General features: G+C 36.0%; 3 protein-coding genes, 1 long non-coding RNA gene and 1 other non-coding gene across 6 annotated transcripts; 3 read left to right on the forward strand and 2 right to left on the reverse strand.

Moving 5' to 3' along the window:
* The first annotated feature begins 1912 nt into the window (after positions 1 to 1912).
* LOC110682421 (protein YIF1B-A-like) lies at positions 1913 to 5354 on the forward strand. Its single transcript, XM_021858753.1, has 5 exons — positions 1913 to 2024; positions 2935 to 3111; positions 3568 to 3666; positions 3782 to 3933; positions 4719 to 5354. The coding sequence occupies exons 2-5, from the start codon at positions 2944 to 2946 to the stop codon at positions 5104 to 5106; spliced, it is 807 nt and encodes a 268-aa protein (XP_021714445.1). The 5' UTR covers positions 1913 to 2024; positions 2935 to 2943; the 3' UTR covers positions 5107 to 5354.
* A 2699-nt stretch (positions 5355 to 8053) lies between these two features.
* On the reverse strand, positions 8054 to 8976 carry LOC110681720. Its single transcript, XR_002503342.1, has 2 exons — positions 8746 to 8976; positions 8054 to 8281 (listed from the first exon to the last, which is right to left on the reverse strand). It is a non-coding gene; the product is annotated as an uncharacterized LOC110681720 (long non-coding RNA).
* Positions 8977 to 10830: 1854 nt separating this feature from the next.
* Positions 10831 to 10902, forward strand: TRNAM-CAU. The gene has a single exon. It is a non-coding gene; the product is annotated as a tRNA-Met (tRNA).
* A 196-nt stretch (positions 10903 to 11098) lies between these two features.
* On the reverse strand, positions 11099 to 20675 carry LOC110682423 (glucan endo-1,3-beta-glucosidase 12-like). Of its 2 annotated transcripts, none has more exons than XM_021858756.1 (3): positions 20585 to 20675; positions 11562 to 12680; positions 11099 to 11465 (listed from the first exon to the last, which is right to left on the reverse strand). In XM_021858756.1, exons 2-3 carry the CDS (start codon positions 12604 to 12606, stop codon positions 11434 to 11436), a joined length of 1077 nt encoding a protein of 358 aa, XP_021714448.1. In that variant the 5' UTR covers positions 12607 to 12680; positions 20585 to 20675; the 3' UTR covers positions 11099 to 11433. The 2 variants fall into 2 exon arrangements, with proteins under 2 accessions (XP_021714448.1, XP_021714447.1); XM_021858755.1 differs by lacking the exon at positions 20585 to 20675 and adding an exon at positions 12772 to 13097.
* LOC110682422 (formin-like protein 6) lies at positions 19919 to 24674 on the forward strand. The gene is made up of 4 exons (XM_021858754.1): positions 19919 to 22102; positions 22200 to 22402; positions 23148 to 23389; positions 23464 to 24674. The coding sequence occupies exons 1-4, from the start codon at positions 20541 to 20543 to the stop codon at positions 24253 to 24255; spliced, it is 2799 nt and encodes a 932-aa protein (XP_021714446.1). The 5' UTR covers positions 19919 to 20540; the 3' UTR covers positions 24256 to 24674.
* Positions 24675 to 25583: the final 909 nt, after the last annotated feature.

Consider the following 25583-nt stretch of genomic DNA (forward strand, 5'->3'; position numbering starts at 1 on the left):
AAAAATATATTTTAGCAAAGTATGGTAAAATTTTCCAAAATGATAGGAAGAAGATACGGTCTCCTCTCCAATCATTCATTCACAAAATTGTATGCTATTGCCAAAGATTAGCAAAGATTTTATGTCACAAGTACTTGATAAGTGCCCATCAAAATAAAATAATACGTTATCAATACATTCTTTAGATGCTATTAGGAAGTCTAGAGTACGAGAGTGAGGAACTACTTAGGTGGTTAGATCTTCCATTCCGATTTCAGGAGATCATGGGATTGATTCTCATCACCCGTCCTATTGTCTCTATAAACAACAACAACAACCGAAAAAAAGAAACAAAAAAAACAAGAAGTCTAGAGTATAATTAGTGTGGATATCCAATATGTATCACTTTGTTTGTGAATAATCAATAAGTTTTATTAGTTTAAATTTTAAGGAATGACATTCAAGACCTGAAATTATATCTCGCCTATATCATTTATCCTTATAAATAATAATTTTGAGCGACCAAGAAATTGAAGTATTCCGGATCCAATGACAACCAAGTTGAATGCAGTACAATGAACTTTATTATGTTACAAAAACATCCACGTCTATATTTGAAGTGTGAAATAAGTGTTGAAAGGCAAGGAAGTGGAAAGTAGGGAAGCTAAGCTAAAGTTAGGTCTGATTGTATAGGAAATGGGCCAGCTTTGCCATTTTGAAGGGACATGTACAACTACTTTTCAAATCTAACTACAACTCTCTGGAAACTTGTTTCCTCTTCAAAGAGATAGTTAAGGTTCCACGGCTGACACCCTCGTTCACTCACCAAGATGCATGGAGAGTTCATCCAACTATGGTGTTCATGTCAGATATTGTGTCAGACACTCATACTCGTTGGACATATGATAATACGTCTTTACGTCTTGGACCGTGTTCTACACTATGAGTTTTTTTTGAAGGATAAAATGAGAAATTTAAGTACGATAGATTAGGTAATAGTTACACAATAGGAGTGCCTTCATAAATATAGCTCATTGTTATATGCGACTTAAAAGAACATTACGATATTGTTAATATGATACAGTGTGATATAATAAAAGGACTGAATGATAGAACTAGAGTGGAAAACGAAATCAATTAGACAAGTACTTTACGCTGATTTATTTGATAATTTTGTAACGTTTGCATTAATGATTCTAAATGTAGGTCAGTCATGTATGAGTTTTAACATCCTATACCCATGTCCCTTATTTTTAGATTGTCGTTTTCCCGTATTTGTTTCGTACTCGCATCCGTGTTAGTACCCGTTCTCGTGCAATCTAGTTCACTCATTCTCTATCTCTTTAAAAAAGGAAGGAAAAAAAAAGACCTTAATAGGCTAGTGGCCCATGAAATCCAGTAAGAAGATCACAAGGCCCATATTTGCTAAGCTTATATGGGTTGGGCCTCTTGGCATGTGGTAATTCTTGATATGACTCTTGACCAAAAATATTAAAATTAAATACAGTAATTAATACTTCCTCCGTTCTTTTTTACTTGACCCGATTTGACTTTTACACTATTCACCAACCCACCTTTGACCGTTTTTTGTGAATTATAGGTAAAGAAATACATATTCATGTAGAATCTTGTTAGAATCGTCTAAATAAGTACTATCACAATATATAACTTTTATAACCAATTGGGTATTAGTGTAGTGGTGATTGGGACTACACTTGGTAGGGAGGACCTGTGTTCGATCCCCCGCAACAACATTTGGGAGGGGACTGGAACCTAACCACCCAGAACTGATCCCGAAATCCGGATTAGCCCAAACTTGTGTATTGACAAGCGTGATAAAAGAAACAGGTCAAGTAAAAAAGAACAGAGAAAATACTAGTATTACTATTTTTAATTAATTTATTTATTTTAAAAAGGAAATAATGGTTCTTCCTTGACATTCCGGCCTCACCTTCGCCCGACTCTCCATCTCTCTTACATGCTGCTAGCCGACCGCCGCTTCCCCCGCCGGAAATTCCAGGTTTCTGGGATTCCTCTTCATTTAGGTAAAGCTTACATTTTTATTTTCTGCAACCTAAAATCTATTTCATTGCTTTTTCTATTTGAATTCATGAGTTGGGATCTTGATTGATTGCTAAAAAAAAAAAAAGAGGTTATCACGTCTAATTGTATAAATATGTGCAACTAGTATTGAATTTCACTCACATTTGGATTGTCTTGGTTTTGAATGTGGGTTATCACGTGTAATTGTGTTAAGTTTCAACAATTCAACTTAATGGGTGCTGTTAATTTCGGCTACTGAATGTAATTATATTAGGGTTTAATAATCATCGAATTACCAATGCTCCGTATTATATAGGATTGTTGTTATAAATGCTGAAATGTTTGGATGTTGTATATGAAGAAATTTGTTTGTAATTCAAATTGTTGATTTTACTATGATTTTGGACTCTGCATTTTGTATATGTTCATATTGATCTTGTATTTACGTCCAAATTTCTGGATCCGCCACTAATGTAATGTATAAATTTAGGTGATCGTTTGTTGTTTGATAAATATTTGCAATTGGCAGTCACCTGGATTAGTTAGATTGAACATGGGGTTGGTTTATCTAAGTTCTTTAAGTCTACTTTGCTTGATTAGTGTCTTTTAAAGGGTTTCAAATTGATTTAGTTGTTGGAGTGATGCTCGAAACTCGAGTAACACTCCTTGTATTGCTATTGACGAAGGACAATACATTTATTAGGAGACTGATAACACATCGAATTAGATAGTTACTTACGAGATTGCATAGTAAAATACATTTCAGTGAGGAGCGTTTTTTGATTTTTTTGTTGTATTTGCTTAATCGCTTGAGGAATTAGTTTGATGTTAGAATGGCTTAGAAAATAGGAATATGTTGCTTGCATTACTGTCCATGTTATTCATGATGGTTTTTGGCCAAAAATATTCCAGATAATCAATATGTACAATAATGTGGGAGCTCAGCCTGGGGGTCAAGAAACTTCTTTTCCTCAAGCTATTCCATTTGGTAATGCATTCTCTGGGGCAACTTCTGGGTTGATTAGTAGCGGATTGAGTGCATACGGGGAGAAAATATTCGGTTCGAGTTCTGAGTATGTGCAAAGCAATGTAAGTACCCTATACCAATATTCTGTCATCTTATAGATCTGCTGTGCTTGAAATGGATATTACCATCCTTATTAGAATTTTTCTACTTCCTATAAATGTACGTGATTTTTTAATTGTAATAATTTGGCATCCAAATTTCTTAAAAATCGTTGGCTACAGAAACAGAATTCTAAATTCTCTTGGTTTAGGCAATCTAAGTAGTTCCTGACATTATTGTTTTTAAGATTAAATTGAAGGAAGCAAGTACAAGTTTATGGGTTTGTCAACTATCGTTTTACTCAGCTTTGATTTCTTTCTTACATGTGCTGCCTAATGACTAGTAATTCATAGTGCCATATTCATTTTGGTGGCTCGTGGCTCATCCCTAATACATTGTAGTAGTCCTTTTTTTATGAGTTGATTTTGTGGCACTAAAATTAAAGAATTTTTATTCTCCGTGATTATGAAATTTCACAGATAAGTAGGTATTTTGCTGACCCCCAATATTATTTCCAAGTGAATGATGACTATGTGAGGAACAAGTTAAAGATTGTTCTGGCTCCTTTTCTGCATCGGGTAAGCATTCCTCACATTTTTATTTATTTATTTTTTTTTTTAATTTTGTCTTGTGGAATTCTAGTCCAGCAATATAGTTTATATTATGTTTCTTTGAATCTCTTTTTTGCTGTAGGGACACTGGACAAGGATAACTGAGCCTTTGGCAGGCAAAATTTCCTACAAACCCCCAATCTATGACATTAACGCACCAGATCTGTACATTCCTATGATGGCCTTTCTTTCCTACGTTGTGCTTGCTGGTTTTTCCCTGGGACTGAGTGGAAAGTAAGTACTTAGTTTGCTTTGGATCAATGGTTGTTTGCTATTCCAGGTTTTGACTCCTACTTAATGCGGTATAATTGCTGTAAAAGCATTGGATATGATATAATTGGTTATTGATGTTTCAAAATAATTGAATATGATATGATTGTTTGGGATCCACAATCAAATCGAATCATATGATGTAAGATGGGGGTTATTGCGGATTCTGTGAGGTGGGAGTTCTATGTGTTGGCTGGTCCCTTCTCCTGTGCATAGAAGCACAAATCCTTCCTATTAAAGAAGAAAAATTGGTTCATTTCTGATATGGTACTTCTGGGAACAACTTGAGATGGCCAACATATTGATTCTTTATATATTTTATGTACCAAAGTTCAGAAAGTATCTGGAAGTTTTCATTTTGAATCAGTGTATTGAGATTGTTTTCACCTTAAGATTGTATGACTTCCTGGCAAGTAACAACCCAACTAGTTAGGTCATTAGTGACCTAGCCTTCCAGGTTGATGAAAGGGGGAACAAGGAGAGTGCTTGTATTTATAACATCTCTTGTAGAAGTTATAGCTTCGGAACGTGGGCTGGAGGTATCTTATAAACTGTGAGTGAGAGTGTGAGACTAGTTTTCTTATATACTTGTTGAGTTGACTGACATATATCTTGATTGTAATGGAGGCCTCAGGCCTGTGTTTAGTTTATACACATGTTGATAATTTAACTGGTAAAACTGCTGTTCTCTGTAACTGTACTCTTTTGTAGAAGACTTTTCTGAAGAATTGTTTTTCCAAATCTTCCAGGTTTAACCCAGAGACGGTGAATTGGCTGCTTATGAAAGGATTGGTAGGCTGGATTTTTCAGGTTGTAGGTCTCAAAGTGTCATTAATGTCACTCAGCATTGGGGAAACACCATTGTTAGATATTGTGGCATACGCTGGTTATGCATTTACGGGTATATCTCTGGCGCTTTTTGGGAAACTATTCTGGAGACATTCTTATTATATAGTGTTACTCCTGAGCTGCCTTAGCATGGGAATCTTCTTAGTGAAGACGATGAAGAGAGTTTTGTATGCAGAGGTGAGGAGTCACAACTCAGGCAAGCATCATGTTCTTTTGCTCTTTATTACATTAGCTCAGTTTCCGCTCTTCTTGTGGCTTGGCAACATTACCATCAACTGGATATTTTAGAGAACCCCAACCCCTCCCCCCCCCCCCCCAACAAAAAAAATAAATAAATTAATTAAAAAAAATCCCTTTGCTTCCTGTATAGGCGTAGGTGCATACTAACTCCTTGTGAAGTCACGGAACTCAACAGGTACTATAGGAGAGATTTATTCATTGTCTGTAAAATTTAAACTTTTAGCTTCTAATGTCCTAACATCGATTTGATTTGTGATCCATATTAAAGTTAAATAGTTACCTTTTTTTTTAAGGAATGTTAAATTGTTACTTTATAAGTAGAAATATATGCAGTTTGTTTAGCAATAGCACAAGATGACAAGAAGTGCAACGTTGTTGTTGGAAGTACTGTTTCCCATCAATGGAGGGACTTCCTAGGTTAGGTACTCCGGACGTTATGCCAAATCGCTTCGTATGGTTTGCAACAGATTGTCTTTTAGACGGCATGGTTTCTCTTTACCTATTATACCGACTACTAGTCACATGAGTAGTATGTTTGCCGATGTTTCATTATCTTTACCACTTTCAAGTTCAGAGGTGGTAGTTGCTGGCACATTGAAGTGAAATTTAACAATCTTTGGCTGTCTTCATATCCTATGTGGCTCTTATATATGTACATAGAGCTGTCAATTCGGGTAAACGGGTTAGGTTTGGTTCGGGTCAATTCGGATTAATTCCACAATCTATGCGGGTCGGGTTTGGGATGGGTCATGCTTGAGTCGGGTCACGTCGGGTCATATTTGTTGTCGGGTTTAGGTCGGGTTAATAACAGGTTGAGTCACATTCAGGTTGGGTGAAAAATAGGTCGGGTTTAATTCGGGTTTTCACAGGTTAAAACAGGTTAGGGCAACTCTCGGGTTTGAATCAGGTTCGGTTCAAGTCAATAATTTGCGGGTTAGAATCAGATCAGGTCATTGTCGGGTTTGAGTCGGGTTTGGTCAAGCCAATAATTTGCGGATTATAATCAAGTTGGGTCATTTCCAAGTCGGGTCATTCTCGGATTCAAGTCGTTTATGTTCAAGTCAATAATTTGCAGATTACAATAAGGTCGAGTAATTTCCAAGTCAGGTCATATTCGGGTTCAACTAAATATAAATAGATAATTATCATTTTTATCAAGCTAATTATTTCCTTTGACTATAATATATATGGCAATATACTAGGAAACTATTGTCTATAATTTATGAACATAATTATCTCCTTTGACAATACAACAAATATATATTATATTTAACTCTTAAATTTGAGGATAATACTCCTTTCTTTTACTGGTCTGGAACGATTTGGTCTCCCTAGACAAAATACTTTAATCAACAATAATAAGGTGGTCTAAATTGAATTTAAGGTGATTTGAAATCGGTTCAGGAATAATTTGGGTTGAATTTAGGTCAGGTCAATAACAAGTCGTGTTAATTTCGAGTCGAGTTAGTAACAGATTGAATAGAATTTTTTGGTCGGTTAAGTAATAGGTCTGGTAAAATTCGGGATGGGTCAATAACAAGTTGGATTTAATTTGGGTCAGGTCAATAACAAGTCGAATTGATTTCGGGTCAGGTTTGTAACAGGTTGGGTTAAATTCGGGACGGGTTAGGAACAGGTCGGGTTGAATTCAGGTCAGGTTAGTAACAAGTTGGGTTAAATTCGATTTGACAATTTTGGGTCAATTTCGGTTCAAGTCGGGTTCGGTGCAAGTTAGTTAAATTGGTCGTTGTAAACCGGTAAATCGGTGCAAGTTATAAACCAGTAAATTGGTCTTTTAAAAGCAAATTGGAAGGTTCCACCCACCAATTGGACTCCCGGAGGGTATTAGGGACCATGATAAACATTTCGGCAATTTTTGTTCTGGGCGAAAAAAGTAAAAAAAATTCAAAAACTAAAGGCTAATATCCACATTGTTGAAAAATTTTGGAGTCTTCGGGACCCGATGTCCAAAAGTCTTCAAATTCAAGGGAATACATTTCGGAGTTGTACAATGTCGTTTGAAACCATATGTAATCATTATTTGTTGTTATAAATATTCGTTGTAGGCTTGAGTTAATGAAATCGGTGCAAGTTGTAAACCGGTAACCCGGTTGTTTAAAGGCAAATTGGATGGTTAAACCTAATCAGGTGGACTCCCGGAGGGTACAAGGGAACATTATAAACATTACAACAATTTTTATTTTCGGGCGAAAAAATGTCAAAAAATTCCAAAATTAAAGTCTAATATCCACGCATTTTGCGAAATTTTAGAGGTTTTGGGGCTCAGTGTCAAAAAATCTTGAAATTATAGGGGATAAATCTCGGGGTCATATAATGCCGTTAGGAAACATATATGATCATTATATGTTGTCATAAATGTCCGTGGTAGGCTTAAGTTAATGAAATCATTGCAAGTTGTAAATAAGTATATTGGTCGTTTAAAGTCAAATTGGATGGTTCCACCCACCTAATTGGACTCCCGAAGTGTATTAGGGACCATGGTAAACATTTCGTCAATTTTTATTTTCGAGCGAAAAAACGTCTAAAAATTCCAAAATTGAAGTCTTATATCCACGCTTTTTGAGAAATATTGAAGGTTTTGAGGCCTGGTGTTAAAAAGTCTTGAAATTTTCGGGAATGCATCTCGAGATCATATAATGTCATTTGGAACCATATATGATCATAAATTGTTGTCAAAAGTGTTCGTGGTAGGCTTGAGTTGATGAAATCGGTACAAGTTGTAAACTGGTAAATTGACCGTTTAAAGACGAATTGGATGGTTCCACTTAGGGATGGCAATGGGTCGGATCTGGACCGGGTCTGAATGGACCCGGATCCAGATCCGTTTTTCAGCCTTGGATCCAGATCCGCCCCGGATCCGTCGGGCCCATAAAATGAGGACCCAGATCCAGATCCGACGGATCCAACGGATCCGGGTCCAAATCCGGGTCCGAAACGGGTCTTGCACGTTTTGCCTAATGTTTTCAAACAAATGTAATAAAAACGCATTTCAACCAAGTTTAATGCATAAATTAGAGTTATACAACTAAAAATACAGTGTAACACACATATTGTCTTTGAAAAAAAAAATCCTAACATAAAAAAAAGTACGATGTTACAAATGACCAAACAAACAAAAAAATAACAGATGTATCCGATTTGAGCATCCAATATCCATATTCCGAAAGGACTAATCTTCATCACTAATAATATCATCAACATCCTAAAACAAAGAAACAAAACAAAAGAAAGAAAAGAATTAGTAATTGGCAAAAACTAAACTCACAGTTGGACCTTACAAATAAATCAAACAAATACACAAATATTACATAAATTACACATATTGCAAGCATAAATACATACAAATATACAATTAAACAAACAAGATGGTAGCAAAAACATGTACAAATAACAAGTAAAAATAATCCCACGAATTTGCAGCAAACCCACCAAAAATACCCATCAAATCAAATGCACCCACCAAATCCACGAAATAAACCCACGAAATCAAATAAACCCACAAAATTGCTAAAACTAAACCCATCAAATCAAGTGCATGCAAACTTGAACAGAAACATCAAAGATAATATGAACTACTACCTTAATTTATTTGTTCATAAAAAGTAAACAAAAAAAATAAATAAATAAATAAATAAAAGAGAAGGGAGTACGGGTTGTACGACTTACAGATCTGGGCGAGGTCTTTGATGCCGTTTTGTTTGCCGGCGATATGACTGGGAGTCCGTTGGTCGGTGGACATTAGAGAGTAGGCTGAGTAGTGGTAGTGGATAATGGAAACTAGAGAGAGAAAGTTAGGGTTTGTAAATAGTTTTGATTTTTGTTTCTGAATTGATATGGGCCGAAAGTTGTGAGACTTGTGAGTTTTGTATTAAAATTTTTATTATTTTTTTAAAAATTAAAATTTTAAAACGGATCCACGGATCCGGGTCTGAAAGTTAGACCCGGACCCAGATCCGTTTTTTCAAGCAGGACCCGAATCCGACCCGGATCCGTCGGGTCTAAAATTTGAGGACCCGTGAAAAACGGAACTGGATCCACGGATCCGGGTCGAGTCCAGATCCACTGCCATCCCTAGTTCCACCCAACCAAATGGAATTCCGGAAAGTATTAGGGACCATAGTAAACATTTTGGCAATTTTTATTTTCGAACGAAAAAAAGTCAAAAAATTCCAAAATTGAAGGCTAAAATCCTCAGTTTTTGAAAAAATTTGGAGCTTTGGGGTAGAGCTTTCAATTCGGGTAAAAGGGTCAACTTTAGGTCGGTAAAAGTGGGTCGGGTCAATTCGAATTAATTCCATAACCTATGCCGGTCAGGTTTGGGTTGGATCATGCTTGTCAGGTCGGGTCATACTTCTTATCGGGTTTGGCTCGGGTTAATAACAGGTCGGGTTACATTCGGGTCGGGTGAATAATAGGTCGGTTCAAATTCGGGTTTTCACGAGTAAGGGTAATTTTCGGGTTCGAGTTGGGTTTGGTTCAAGTCAATAATTTACGGGTTAGAATCTGGTCAGGTCATTCTCGGGTTTGAGTCGGGTTCGATTCAAGTCAATAATTTGTGGGTTATAATCAGGTCGGGTCTTTCTCAGGTTCAAGTCGGGTTCGGTTCAAGTCAATAATTTGCGGGTTATAATCACGTTGGGTCATTTCCAAGTCTTTTCATTCTCGGATCCAAGTCGGGTTATGTTCAAGTCAATATTTTGCAGGTTACAATCAGGTCGGGTTATTTCCAAGTCAGGTCATATTCGGGTCCAACTAACTATAAATAGATAATTATCATTTTTACCAAGCCAATTATTTCCTTTGACTATAATATATATGACAATATACTAGGGAATTATAGTCTATAATTTTGGAAGATAATTATCTCCTTTGATCATACAACAAATATGTATACTATATTTAAATTTTAAATTTAAAGATGATGCTCTTTTCTTTTGCTTGCTTGGACCGACTTGGTCTCCCTAGACAAAATGCTTTGATCAACAATAATAAAGTGGTCTAAATTGCATTTAAGGTGATTTGAAATAGAGTCTGGTTAGTAACAGATCGGGTTGAATTTTTTGATCGGGTTAGTAATAGGTCTGGTAAAATTCGGGTCGGGTCAATAACAAGTTAGGTTGAATTTGGGTCAGGTTAATAACAAGTCGAATTGATTTCGGGTCGGGTTTGTAACAGGTTGGGTTAAATTCGGGTCGGGTTAGGTACGGGTCGGGTTGAATTCAGGTCAGGTTAGTAACAAGTCGGGTTAAATTTGGGTTTTGACGGGTTAAAACGGGTTTGGGTCTATTTCGGTTCAAGTCAGGTTCGGTTCAAGTCAATAATTTACGAGTTACATTCGGGTCGGGTCATCTCCAAGTAAGTTCATATTCGGGTTTGGGTCTCACATACTCGGGTTTAGGGTTGGTTTTAGGTCCGATTTTGGTCACCATTTTTTCAGGTTCAGATGGTTCGTTTAATAATCCGATTTGAGTCGGTATTTCAGATTAGGTCAACTTTTGACAGCTCTATATCTACATGATTGAGCCTAAAGTTGTAAAGTTGATGTGAATCCCATCATCTAAATTAAATAGTACAGAGTATAAAAAAAAACCCTAAAATATAAATTTGTGGAAATCATAAGCTTTATGCAGCAATTTTAAATTCCGAACTCCGTATCACATAGATTATAGTACTCCGTAATGAAGTTGATTATCATACCAATGGGCGTTTATATGATCTACAAATATTTTAATTTCAAGTTGATTAAAATATATCAGAGTGGCGCAGCGGAAGCGTGGTGGGCCCATAACCCACAGGTCCCAGGATCGAAACCTGGCTCTGATAAATTAGAGAAAGCTTCCCGCAATCCTTTTTTTTCCATTTTTTTTTTGGGTGGTGTCTTCCAATCAACTTTACCTTTTTCATTATACATTAGTCTTGGATACTCTGGATTCAAGGAACCTTTCAGGTGAATGCTTCCTAATTCCAACGACACAAACCCCATAATTAAGAACAATAAACAACAAAGAGCCAAAAAGTATAGCAAATAGATACTCTATATAATTAGATACGCAGATACTATATAATTAGATACTCTTAATTCTCCTTTTGTTCCCATACAAATCAAAGGGCACTAAAGTTTTTGTCCATCAAGCGCCATACATTTAATTTAACATTGCTAAAGTACAAAGCTTTAGTAACCTTCAAATTAACCAAAAAAAGGCCCCTTCTTAATCCTAATTCCTACCCTAATCGATATAAATTAACCCATACTTTCTACTTAAAACTATAATAATCATGATAATGCTACCATCATTAGAACTGTTCATCTTTGGCATTCATATTTCACTGACATACCAATAAAGCTCCTTGAAATCACACCATAATAAACTTACACTGAAGAAAACCTGCAAAAAGAAGAAACAAAATAATTTAAAGTTAACATCATAAAGATTAAAAGAAACTAATGTAATACTTTGATAAATAAAAAAACTCGAACATACTAGGATCAGAATTGATGAGCATGGCAGTGCCACCAAAGTCACAAGTACCACCATTAATCTTGTTCTTCTGCCAATAACTATTGAAAGCATAAGAAGCATGAGAAACAAGAGAATCAGGAAAATAACAATTCCCATTTGGTTGAATTTCATCACATTCTGCTCCACCTTCACCACAAGCATAATCCATTGCTTCCTGCAATGTCTCTGCAGGAACACTTGGCTTTGCTACACACCACAGTTTCTCTCTCGGCTCGAAAGCCGGAGATGGCGCCGAAGCCTGAGGCGGTGCTGGTGGTGCTTCCGCCTGCGGTGGTGCTGGGTAGCAGGGTGGTATGTAGTGGTGGTGGTGGTGGGGGTGAGGTGGAGGGGTTAGGGATTGGGTTGGGCTAAGCCCAAAATGTGGGGTACCAGGGATTGGGCTTGGTTGGGAGATTGTAGGCCCAACTCCAACTAGAGGAGGAAGTGAACCTGGTCCTCTGGCAGTGGGTAGTTCATCTGGTGATGGAGTTGGAAGAATGTATGTCAATTTTCTCATTGTAGGGTTGAAAATTTGAGTTTGGTTGTTAGAAACCACCATAAAATTGAGGTCTTCTGAGTTTAAAAATCCAAACTTTTTCAAAGATTTCAAGTGGGATAAAGCTAAAGATTCAAACTTTGGGTAAAAAATTGGGGTTTCATCAGAAGATGGGTTAATCATATAAGAAGAATTAGTGGAATGGATAAACTGTAGAAGAGGTTGGAGGAGAGAGAAAGCAGAATCAGAGGGTAGTTCCAGACAATGAGAAGAAAAAGAAGGGGAAACCTTAATTTCTAAGTGTAAACCCCATCTAGTGAGAGAATGGTGAAGATTTTTGAGAGCAGGTAAAAAAAGATGGTGATTTTGTTGCTGGGTTTTGGAAGAACAGAGGAGATTATGTCCAACAACAATGTGGGTAATGTTATAAGCAGGGTAAAATTGCAGGACATGGTTTCTGAGCCAAGTTTCCGCCATTAAAACACTGTTAGAAACCTCAGTGAGGTCTTGGTTGTGGACTGAAACAGCCATGGAAGTTGCAGCAGAAGCAGCAGTACTGAGGTCTGAGTGGACTGTCAGGATTTCAGCAGAAGTTATGGTTGCAACTGCAGAAAAAACCAAAAGAAAAAAAAAACATAAAGTGCATGAAAAGAACATAAAATTGTAAGAAATTGAGAGGAAAGCAAGAAAATTTACCAGTAAAACAGAGGAAGAGGAGAGAGAAAGTGAGGAATTGGCATGCCATTTTGAACACCATTGTTGAGGTGCTATGATGCATTTACTCTCACTCACTAAGTGTGTGTGAGAATCTTGAGTAGTGTAGTGTTGGCCTTGGTCAAGGCTTTGTGAAAGTGTGAAGAAGTGAGCATTGAAATATGTAGAGTAATGCATAGAATGGGCCAACCGTTTTTGGTTCTCCCCTGTCATTTTCCTTCTGTCCATTTCTGTAGTCCTTTTACCCAAGTTACTATTTTACCAACGGCTCTAAATGTCCTTTCCTATAGTTGTTTTACTGTGGCTGTAATTTTTTTTTTTAATTTTTATTTTACATACGTAGTAATATTTTTTTAAAATCTTTTTTCAGCTCATACAAATATACAATACTCCATAGATAGCAATTTAGAAAATACCAAATATTAGGTCATATAATACGTGAGAAATGAGAATAGATGTATGACATATAAAACAAGTATACGGAGCAATTATCAAAATACCAAAAAAAATAGGGATGCACCCTAGCTTTGTAAATGCAAGGGATAATAGTTACTCATCTTTGATACTTAATATTTGGTAATATTTATTCCGACATTCCTTTCATTAATGGCAAAATATGTTGTCAACCCATATCAAACAATTCCCATCATTTGCAGCAAGCAGCAAAAAAAAAAAAAAAAAAAATTCCCATCATCCATATATACTACGAGTACATATTATTAAAATAGCAGAAACAGATCCAGTTTATTCTATAATCCTATGATCATAAAAGTAACAAACATAGGTTATGTTACATCCTCAATTTACATACACCAAACAGTCAAACACCCTCACCAGTCAACAATCATGCCAGGTCCTTAATGAGCTTGACCAACTTGTTAATCATATGGACCCGGTTATACGGTGAACGGGCTGATACATCAATAAACAGGCCAAGAGCCCAGACAATATATTGGACCATAGTTAGTTTTCACAATAGGCTACAGCAACCCATTGTGGCGATTGTGCTAATGGACTAAGGAACAAACCTGTCCATTATGACTTTTAAATTGTGGAGCCCATTTGTGATTTTTGACTATTTTTAGTTAATAATGTAGTAACCCAATTTAGCTAACTATTCAAACGTGGAAGTTTGGTAATATGGGTCACGGGCCTTAATTGGTGTCAAATATAAAAGGATTTGACTAGTACCAGAACAATCAACAGTATCCTCTGAATATTCGCAGTGTAATGGCCTCATGGGTGGGTCTGCTGGCCCTAATTCCCAGCTACTAACGCAGAGTACTATTCTCAGTTTAGCACATCACTAATTGATTTAGGCACAAATCTATGCGAGAGCTCGTATAAAAAGTGTGCCAAAATCAATTTTAATGTGAGAGCTTGTATACAAAATTCCCTCCAGTATTTAAAGATTTATCCGTCTTTTTTTTATGTATGAGCAGTATGTACAGGTATGAGATAAAACCACAAAATAGATTTTTATCTTCATTTCTTATGGACGCAAACAATTAGGGACAGAGGAGGCATGTGGTGAGAGAAACAATCAGGCAAGGTTGGAATAAGTCCAATACAGTTCTAATCACTAAATATGCCTCATGTTTCTCTTTAGTAATCAAATTCAACTTTTTCAATACTATTCATATGAATAAGAAAGGACACCTCTAATGGTCTAAACTTGATGGTCATAAGGTGGCACATGAATAATGCAGCATAGGATGCTGCCACACAGAAAAATGTCCAATTGTAAACAGAAAATTAGGCAAATGTATAATACAGTTAATACGACGTAGTATTATACTAATATGAGTTGTTGAATATTTAACTCACTTTCTTTAGTTTAGTGGTCTGAAATTGTTCCCCTGCCTTGTTCTGTACATTTGTCGATTTCCAGAGTTTGCATGTAATATTCCATATGAACCATATCTTATTAGCCAGTACCCCTTATTATTTTACTCTAAGACCACATTAAGGCTGTTATTACAAAATTAGCCAACGTGTAACAAGCTAGCAACACTATATTAGGGCGTATTAATTAAGCTTTATTCCCTCTCAATTATGTTGATTAGCTGATCTATGACTCTAAGAAGGCCAGTCTTTGACCGAACACGGGAAAATAAGTTGGAGTTTATGTAATAATCGTATAATGTAATCATTCAAATAGCCTCTATGATGTTCTTGGTAAGGAAATTTAGAAAAATCAATTACAAACCATTAAAGTGTATGAAGAGAACTTTTCTTAAGACGTCTTAAATTAATGAAAGTAGTCATTATTTACGATATATATATCATCAACGTGACTACTAAATTCAAATAACGAGAACATGTCCAATATGAAAACAAAGAAGATAAAAAAGTAAGCAGCAACGGACAAATCCATATTAAATTGATAAGATTATGGTCAGCTATTTACGTGAAATCCATAATAAGATTATGGTCAGCTATTTACGTGATCAACAACCCAGGGCAGGTACTAAAATAAGAGATGAACCCTCATGAAAGTCATGTTGAAATTTTGGCTTATAGTGTCGGTGGAAGATGAATAATACAAAGTACGTACTAGATTCATAGTGGGGTGAATCAGGCATTCTATTCTAATATAGCCTATAGTCTACGTAGAGACAAAGATAGTGGGCTGATTCTACACCTTCTAATGTCCTTATATAGAAATTATTATTATTACTAGGCCGGGCCAACTAACAAGCTCGATGAGCGAGCCATTGTTAACCATATTCGTAACTCTTTTGATTTAGTCTTAAATTACAAATTTAGTTGTTGACAATACATAAATAAATGAGAAAATAAGTAAACAAATATGTTTAGGGATATAAATGTCCACGCACTATTTTTAAGAAATGAAAAATAAAGTATCATGACTAAAAGAAATAAACTTTTGATTTACATAGCCGATTCCGGGTTGTTGCGTAATTATACATCGTACTTGTATTAAATTTTCCTAGTATTGTATTGTAGGTGTAATGTAGAAGATGAAATAGAAGTGAAGTGTGGCAAATGTTGGTTGCATGGTTACAAAGTAAGGTTTATGATACTTGACGTGTTAATATTTATTAATTGGTGGTGTTTACTACAATTTCTATCATGTCTTTTATTTGTCAAGCTTTTAACCAATAATGCGTAAGACACAATCATGGAACATTATCACAAGATTACATTTTTATAAGATTTTGGACTATCATTTTTTCTTTGACAGATGGAGAAGTACGGGGCATGTTTCACAACTTTAATAAAACTTGATCAAAAGGAGTAAGAATAGGTGCGGCATGAAATTAACGTATGGGGTACTCTAATTCACATTTAAAAAGTGAAAAATTTTATTTTCCTTTTTTTTTTTGGATGCAAATTGGCATCTCAAAGATAAATATTAATTATGATAAGTACGTCTTAGTAAACATATATCAACTAAACACATCAATAGTATAAAATCTAGGCTGAACACAATTTCTAGTCGTTAAACAATACAAATGGTGGTACACAAACCATGTTGGTCAGGACATAAAAGTCTAGCCAAACAAATGTCTAACACGAGACACTTCTAACAGGTTTTAGACGCAGCTAAAAGTCCCTCTGTTTTAGGCGTTTCACCAATAGTTAGAACCAAACATAAGAAAATAAAAAAGAAAAAAAAAACAAAACAAAACAATGCTTCACTATAAGAAGCTAAGAGGCCAAAGGAGGAGCCAAGGGACATATTGTAATAGTAATAACTAACAAGGACTAAGAAACATATTGACACTCATGCATAACTCCTTGCAATAGAATATTGAGTATGATAAATTTGTTACAACTAAACTAAATTTCCTAAAACACTGTTTACATATTATCAACACTCACCAGCTCTTGTCTCTTGACCTCTTGTTCATCCAAATTTTATTAAATTATTTTCTGACAACCAAATTGTTCATCTATTAAATCCAGAAGTTTTTTGACAGTTGACTTTCAGTTGTACAAGATTACTGATATCCATTTATATCTGAAACAATTAAGGATTGATAGCCTGTAAGGTTAATTTCTACATAAAATGCTTCCTAACTGTCAAACTTTATTTATTAATGAAAGTGTACTGCAATTATATTTGTACAGCAAATGTAAAATAGTACGAGTAGTTGAGAGCCTGCTAAAAATCAATCATGAAAAGGCAGAAATTGGTTTTGACATGCCACTATTATTAGTGATGGACATAAAATCTCTACCACTTCTAATGTTGCTCTTTGGGGCTTCAGAATTACTACTTAACATGCCACTATCACCCATTAATAATGTACTAATCATGAAAACCACCCATTCTAATTAATTATGATGACAATCCAATTTCGGTTTTTTCTATTGAAATTGGCCCCAACTTATTTTATTTTTTTAAGAGATTAGACTCACTAATAATCCTTATTTGGAATATACATCTAATAGTCTAATAGAAACTCCTTAACCAGCCGCATGTGCGTAATGTAAATGACCTCAACTAGTTATAAAAACCTTAACAAAATTATACAATATGTATACATACACGAAGTATTTTATATCAAAAGCCCGATTTCTACCCGTTGAAAAGATTCGACCTATGTTCATGTTTGGGAAGTAATTCAAACTATGTCTATACCTAAAGGACAAATCAAGCACAGATACAAAAGCTTAAGAAATCCCCAAAAAAAAGTTGGAACTTGTACATTTTTGTCCATATGATCACACTATTTTTTCATCCTTGGTTGAGAGTTTATAAATTAATATTCCTTCATTTGAAATGGCAATTAGTTAAAAAAACTCTTATATGCAGACTCTGTGCTACGACTACTACCTAAACATTAGCCATATTGCACAACTTTTATTTATGGACGGAGGAAGTAAAAGATCATTTTATCTAGCTTTAATGCTTCAGTATGATATTGATACATTCCGATCCGAGAATAAGTGTAATACTCCTTACAGGAAAAGCTACAAGTAGATTAACTACCTTCATTATTTCAGCAAAAACAAGTAACAAGAAAGGTGGAACTTGCACAATTATCTCCGAAAATGGGATCACTATCCTTTCATCCTTAGTTGAGAGTTAATTAAAAAATGTTGTTTTATCTCATAATGACATCTTTTACTTATAAACATTCGAAAAGAGTACTACCTAAATTTCACATAACTTTTCTTTTATTTATGGACGGAGGAAGTAAATTGAAAGATAATTTTATCTAGCTATAAAGCTTCAGTATGACACATTCCAAGAAAACGTGTAATATCCGGTAAAGCTACAAGTAGATCATGTTAACCACCTTCATAAATAGATTAGTTAAGCTAAGAAAAACAAGTAAAAAGAACAAGTAGTAGCAAACATTCATAATGAGCAACAACTTTCCAGATAAGCAAAGGGAGAATTAAAACCCTGATCTAAAAACGGTCATTATGTAGCTAGAAGTTGTATGATGAAACGCAATAAAAAGCTTTAGAATGATTAAAGTTAGTCATACAAACACGCAATATTAAAAGAGTAAAGATTGATTTTATTAAACGATTAAAAAAGAATTAAGGATCCTAAACCTAAAGGGTTGGAAAAGGATAGCATTGTCTTTACACTCTACTTTGGAATTGAACACTGAGCTACACACTCACCCAAATACCAACAACACCAACAAAAGTAAAAGTTTAAAGCAAGAATTATGTACTGTACGTCTAAAGAAAGCATATGCTCTTAATCTTGTCATACTGTCTTATGAGTCGGTGACTTGGTGGTTCACTGGACCAGGCAGGGTATCAAATCAAAAGGCATAAATAATGTTCAACATTACACATCAACCCTTTATTTTTTTTCTACAAAGAATTTGACAATTACGTCTTTACAATTATACAATCAGCGGTTTAGACAGGTCGTGTAGAGAATTGTCAAACATCATCTACATACGTTACATTGATTTAATTGATCTAGAGAAAGATCGATGTTTCTCTCAAATTTAAAGACCGAAGGTCAGTTAGAAACGACTTCTCATGTGTTGAAAGAAATACTCCGTACTCGAGTATATTAAGAAATGGCCTTGATTCTTTGGCTTTTTCGGCCATAAATAAATTCATGGGCCTAATAATTGGAATTCATCTAAGCCCTAAAACCTCCCACATTTAATGGTACAAAAGCCTTTTTACCACCTGCGACAGTGTACTAACAACAGCTAGATCTCAAGCACTTAGGGTGGGAGAAGGAAGTAGGGCATCAATTTTGATTAGTACTCGTATTAATATTTGACGTTTTGCCATACCACGTGGCCAAATTTCCTTTGTTCTTATTCTTTGATTTAATTTTCCCCTCACTTCTATAACTAGGGTCCAATATGACAGGATCTCAATCATGTTAGTGACAGTAGATTGGAAGATTATACGGTGTATTACTAAAGCACAAACAAACTATTTATGTATAAACATGGAGAATTGTTTTTATATCTAAATTAGGAGTATAAAACATGCTCTTAACCTTTTTGCTATAGAACACAACCCAAAGATAAACTGATATGTAATTACGTATACTTAACATTAATAGTCACTTAGAGAGTAAGGAACAGCTCAACTGCTCAAGTGGTTAGAACCCCCCTCCTAATTCCAAGTGATAATGGTATCGATTCTCATCACTATTCCTATGAGATTTGATCCTTTAACCACAGGATATAAGGTGGAGAGCGATATCACTACTCCACCATCACAACCTCACATTGGGACATTCGAATTGGATGGCCAATTTTGTAGAATCATGTTGGTTTATGACTATTCGACCGATGGTAAAACATGATGATGAGGGGTTATCTCATATCAAAGGAAATGAAGGTCAAGGAAAAGTTTAGAAGCTCTAGGCATGAAAAACAGGAGATTGCCGCCCCACTGAAAGTATACAAGGAATACTATGAAGAAGTGATCCCGAAGCATTTAATGGCTCTAAAGAAAGAATAACTAAATGAGAAAATAAGGAAAGAGACAAATTAGTTTTTTAAAGGATATTTTACACAGCAAGGACGAATAAACTTTATTTATTTTTCGAATTTAGCAGTTCTACCAACCAAGCAAAATTGCTTCTTTAAATATTTTAGCACTATCTTCTCACTATCTTCCTTTCAATGCAGAAAAATAAGAAAAAGAAACCCATTTAATAAATAAAAAGAAAGAAAAAAAAAAAAAAAAAAAGTAGATTCTCTTCCTTTTTCCACTTGGCAGTAGATCTCTCTTTAGAACAGCAAATCAGCAATCCCACTAATCTACGTTAGATCAGTAACAAAAATCATGAAAAAAATATACCCCATTGTTGAACTTTTATAATTAAGGATGTGACATAAAGAGTAAATTTAATGAAATCGATCTTAAAATAAAAACGTTGAATAATAATAATCCATTTGGAAATCCTGATTAAGGTGTAATAAATAATGTGACAACTTTTTTAGTTTTTAACTCTGTATGATATAAAATAATACAAGTATACGAGTACATGATTATTACTCCGTATGTTTTTAGACCGTGATTTAGATGCTTATTAATTTAAAAAAGAAAAGAAAAAAAAAAAAAGGAATGCGGCTAAGTTGATGACATCATTTCACTTCAGTACAGAGTTCTGGGCATCCAGATCTTGCAGCCTAAAGAAGGTTCCCTCCACACATACTCTTTTCTCTCTCTTCTTTCTCCACAAACCAAGATTATTGGAAAGCCAAATAGCCAATGAATTTAGACATGAATTGGTGGGATAATATACACATAATAAAACAATCCTACCAAAATTCACAATGAAAAACCATTCTTTAAACTTAATATTGATCATTTCACTAACCTTATCTGTTGTAGCCAATGGTGAGAAATTAAGGAATGTTGAAGTCATCAGAAGAATCCTGCATCAACCATTGTTCCCAGAAAGCTCATCGCCTCCACCCGGGCTCGATGATTCGTCATCATTGGCACCTCCTCCGCCTTCAGCTGATAATTCCGGGGACACACCGGACCAGCCCTTCTTCCCGGAGGTGCCAGCAGGATCAACCCCAACTCAGAACCCACCACCGCCACCTCCTGTGACGTCAAATGGGGTAAGTCCGATACCAACCGCGACACAGCCAGCTGCAAAGCCTACCAAGAAAGTGGCAATTGCAGTCTCAGTGGTAATAGTAACATTAGGAATGCTATCAGCATTGGCGTTCTTTTTGTATAAACACAGGGTGAAGAACCCTGTTGAGACTCAGAAATTGGTTGGTGGTGGTGGTGGTGGCCGTGGTGCGAATAACTCGACAAGGCATACAGAAGAACCAAGAGTGCCCCCTTCAAATTTCCTGTATATAGGGACAGTAGAGCCATCAAATCAGAGATCAGTACCAATCAATGAGAATAACATAGCCAATGGATCACCTTACCATAAGCTGAATAATAGTAATAGTATTAATAATGATAGTTCAATGAAGAGGTCAGATCGGTATAGGCCTAGTCCTGATTTGCAGCCATTGCCGCCATTGAATAGAGCTCCTCCAAGGAGTGTGCCACAGAGGGGTTCCCCAACGGCTACTATGTCTTCTTCTGATGAGGACAGAAGTGATACTCTGTTTTATACTCCATACGGCTCGATCCATGGCTCATTTCATGGCTCGGTTGCTAGTGGTGATGATGGGTATTGGACTCAGGCTACACGTTCAAATAGTAGAACCAATGGTGGAAGTTCCTTCCCTCATTCTAAGAGGACTTCACCTAAATCAAGGGGTTTAGCTTCATCATCTCCTGATGTTATCAAGCATGCTATCATTCCATCTATTAAGGCCACTGCCCCACCTCCGCCCCCTCCACCACCACCCCTGCCGCGAGCAGAGATGGAGTCAGATTATGAAAAAGAGTATGAGACTCAAGGGAAGGAGGAATCAAGGTCAAATATACCCAAGAGGGCTAAATTTGCAGCTCCTCCACCACCACCGAATTTAGCACTCCTCCGAAAATTCAGCAGTAATAGTCCATTTCATCAGAATGCTAATCCACCACCTCCGCCGCCACCACCCCCTCCACCACCACCTCCTCCACGGGCACCATTACTGACACCGAAGAAAGTATCTAATAAGATGGAAAATGGGTCTACTGGGGCTTCTCAAGTGTCACCGAAGGCACAATTGGAAAGTCCTAACTCAAGAGATGGCCTTAGAAAAGGAACAATAAAAACAGATGAAGAGCTTGATAATGAGTGCAGTTCTACTGGAAGGCCTAATGGAGACGACTTAGATGAGAGAAGACCAAGGCTGAAGCCCTTGCATTGGGATAAAGTAAGGGCAACCTCTGATCGAGCTACTGTTTGGGACCAGCTGAAATCAAGCTCCTTTCAGTAAGGCCACCAGAACAATTTTTGTGTATTGGTTCCAAAATAACTTATGACTGACTCCTAAGTTTACAGATTTCACTATCTTGCCAATTCATTGCAGATTAAACGAGGATATGATGGAAAGTTTATTTGGCTGCAATACAGCCCCTACGACGGTTAAGAAAGAGACAGGTAGAAGATCAGTTCTCCCTCCTGTTGAGAAAGAGAACCGAGTTTTAGACCCAAAGAAGTCCCAGAACATTGCCATTTTATTAAGAGCATTGAATGTGACTCGGGATGAGGTTGCTGAAGCACTTATGGACGGTATGCATAACTCTCTGAGTCTCTTCTTAATAATCCCTGGGATAATTCCTTCATGCTTTATTTACAGACCTTAATTTATTTTTTGTTCTTTCCCGTAGTATAAGTGGAATAATCTAGATCATATAGGATTGTGTAAGGAAATTGTCTGAAACACATACATGATTTAAGTTACTTTTTTTCTGAGACAGTCGAAAAAACTCCGTTCCTTGATTACATTAGCTAAATCGCACAGATTAAGATATAGGGGCCAGAATTTGTTGATACTCGTAGAAGTGGAAGAGCTCAACCTTGATATATATATATATATATGCTCTTTCAATTGAGATCCTTTCTAACTAAGCCTAAAGGGATCACTTGTCTTAGAGAATGCTGAACATTCAAAAGTCATTCGAAATACGTAGCATCTCCTAGTTCAACAAGTAAACTTTGCAAATTGTTTACTGTTTAAGCCTATAGTGCTGAAGTTCTCCCAGATGATTTGACACATAAATAGAGAATTACCCGTGGTGTATAGAGAAATCTCTTAGATGCGTGATTTATGCATTAATTATATAGCTTTGGGAGGTTAAAATAAGAAAATTACAGCAAAATCCAATCAATAGGTGCAGGATATACCCAACAAAGCAAATGACTAAACCAATAAATTCTATGGCAATCTATTATTAATTAATTGACTAATTTACATGAATAAGTTGACTCTTGTAACAACTTCCTTATAACACTAACTCTGCATTTCTTGGAGCAGGCAATTTAGAAGGCTTGGGTGCAGAGCTTTTTGAGACATTGGTCAAGATGGCACCTACGAAGGAAGAAGAAATAAAACTAAAAGACTACAATGGCGACATCTCAAAATTAGGTGCTGCTGAGAGATTTCTCAAGGGTATACTTGAGATACCATTTGCCTTCAAAAGAGTTGAAGCTATGCTTTACAGAGCTAACTTTGACTCAGAAGTGAAGTACCTAACAAAGTCATTTGAAACCCTTGAGGTAAAGTGCCAGAAATCCCTATCCTCTAGTTTGACTCCTTTTTACAAATGCCCTAAGTAAATGACATGTTACAGGTAGCAAGTGATGAATTGAAAAGTAGCAGACTCTTCCTTAAACTCCTCGAAGCTGTTCTGCAAACAGGGAACAGAATGAATGCAGGAACAAATCGTGGAGATGTGAAGGCCTTTAAACTTGATACACTCCTAAAATTAGTAGACATCAAGGGAACGGATGGAAAGACCACATTGCTCCACTTTGTCGTCCAAGAAATCATAAAGTCTGAAGGCATTGGCTCTGAAGTCAATCCTCAGACAGCTGATCAATTGAGCTCCACAAAGAAGGAAGAAGCATTCAGAAAGCAAGGATTGCAGATTGTGTCAGGACTAAGTAGAGAGCTAGGAAGTGTTAGAGGTGCAGCTGGGATGGACTCAGATGTCCTAAGTAGCTATGTGTCAAAGCTAGAAATGGGGCTCCAAAAGATCAAGCTAGTTTTGCAACTTGAAACACCAGATATGCAAGGAAAATTCTTCGAGTCAATGAAGAAATTTCTTAAGGAATCCGAAGAACAAATTGCACGAGTCAAGGCTCACGAAAGGAGAGCATTGGCTCATGTCAGAGAAGTGACTGAATACTTCCACGGTGACACAGCAAAGGAAGAAGCACACCCATTCAGAATCTTTCTAATTGTGAGAGACTTCCTTGCCGTACTAGACAATGTGTGCAAGGAAGTTGGAACAATGGAAAGCAGAAGTGTAATGGGAACGGCTAGATCATTTCGAATATCAGCATATGCAACAGCACCAGTCCCCACAAAGTATAATGTTCGACGAGATGACAGTTCAGGAGACGAAAGCATGTCCTCATGATACAAGAGAACAATGCCTCCACAGTCTACACAACCACAGGTTGTATATGAGTCAGATAATCAAATTGGAATATAAAAACGAGGCAATCATGCCTAAGAAGCCATTCATTTATTTCCATTTGAGAGGCAAGCAACAATATACAACAAAAAAAGTCGGTCGACAAATCGATTCTTCAGGAGCATTGACAAGAATCTATTGAAAATACATAATTATATAGCATCTTCTGAAAAGACCCAGCAATCAAAGGCTCAATAATTTCAGATTTTTTGAGCTTTTAATGGAGGAATTATACAGTAGTCAGGTTAATTAGTGTTTTTTCTACAGCCTACTTTGAAAATAGGTTTGCTTCCTATTCCATGTAAAATTATTATTAATTTTATTCTACCAAAATATCTTAATAAATGAAGCATGATTTGTTACAATTTGTACAATATTACACTAAAGTTGTTCATAAAGAAGTGCAATTTATGAACAATGATTGATGGGATTAAAAGAAGTGCACACCACATGTTTGTGAAAATGACTGAATGAGCAGTGAATCAAAAGATATGAAAGTAACCATAATAAAGTTGGAAAATTTGCATTCTGATATTAGACACTGTAAATTTCAACCCAGAAAATTAAAGTTTAACGATAATTAAGGAAATTTAGGTTAAAATGCTTACCAAAATAGCGACGGAAACTGCGGAATTTGGCGGTGACAGATGGATCCGATTAGCGGGAGATTTCAAGTTCAACTTCTTTTTGAATTGTGTTTGGATTTTCGAAAAGAAACCGGAAAATTTAGGGTTTGTATACTCGTATTTTAGTGGTTTGATTTGGAAATGAAAGCAATTGATTTCACTTTGATTGGCTTTCTAGGTATGAATTGATGAAGTCTTTTGTGTCATTAACGAATTTCCATTTATTTTGGGATTACATGGTACATGCATTAGGGAAACACGGAGTAAGATGTTAATTGTTAAATCTAAGTATACCCGAGTGTATAATAGATGTTCTGACGAATGGGGTGAGTGTATTAAAGATTATCTTTGTTGTTGATTTGTCTGGTTACTTGCTTTCTTTTTCTATCAATTTATTACATTTATAGTATACAGTACATTGCATAATTATTGGAAGAAAATGAAAAGAGGAAGGAATTATTATTGGGCAAAATTATTTTCAAGAAATTAGCTGGTTTATCCCATTATTAGGAATAATGAGCACAACAACCTTGTGGACTTGCTTTATTCTTAAATCACTCATGAAATTAAGCATATGCTACTATAATGAATAAGCTATTAAATCGACCCGAAAAAAACAGCTAGCATGATGTTCATGTGTCAATG

This window comes from Chenopodium quinoa, unplaced genomic scaffold, assembly GCF_001683475.1.
Source record: "Chenopodium quinoa cultivar QQ74 unplaced genomic scaffold, ASM168347v1, whole genome shotgun sequence".
Taxonomy (NCBI): domain Eukaryota; kingdom Viridiplantae; phylum Streptophyta; class Magnoliopsida; order Caryophyllales; family Amaranthaceae; genus Chenopodium; species Chenopodium quinoa.

Coding starts and splice junctions, on each gene's coding strand:
- LOC110682421 (XM_021858753.1), top strand. CDS start 2,944: ATGTACAATAATGTGGGAGCTCAGCCTGGGGGTCAAGAAACTTCTTTT. Junction 3,667..3,781: donor TGGCTCCTTTTCTGCATCGG/GTAAGCATTCCT, acceptor TTTTTGCTGTAG/GGACACTGGACAAGGATAAC. Junction 3,934..4,718: donor TCCCTGGGACTGAGTGGAAA/GTAAGTACTTAG, acceptor CAAATCTTCCAG/GTTTAACCCAGAGACGGTGA.
- LOC110682423 (XM_021858755.1), bottom strand. CDS start 12,853: ATGCATCATAGCACCTCAACAATGGTGTTCAAAATGGCATGCCAATTC. Junction 12,681..12,771: donor CCTCTTCCTCTGTTTTACTG/GTAAATTTTCTT, acceptor TTTTTTCTGCAG/TTGCAACCATAACTTCTGCT. Junction 11,466..11,561: donor GCTCATCAATTCTGATCCTA/GTATGTTCGAGT, acceptor TTCTTTTTGCAG/GTTTTCTTCAGTGTAAGTTT.
- LOC110682422 (XM_021858754.1), top strand. CDS start 20,541: ATGAAAAACCATTCTTTAAACTTAATATTGATCATTTCACTAACCTTA. Junction 22,403..23,147: donor TGCTGAAGCACTTATGGACG/GTATGCATAACT, acceptor TTCTTGGAGCAG/GCAATTTAGAAGGCTTGGGT. Junction 23,390..23,463: donor AGTCATTTGAAACCCTTGAG/GTAAAGTGCCAG, acceptor GACATGTTACAG/GTAGCAAGTGATGAATTGAA.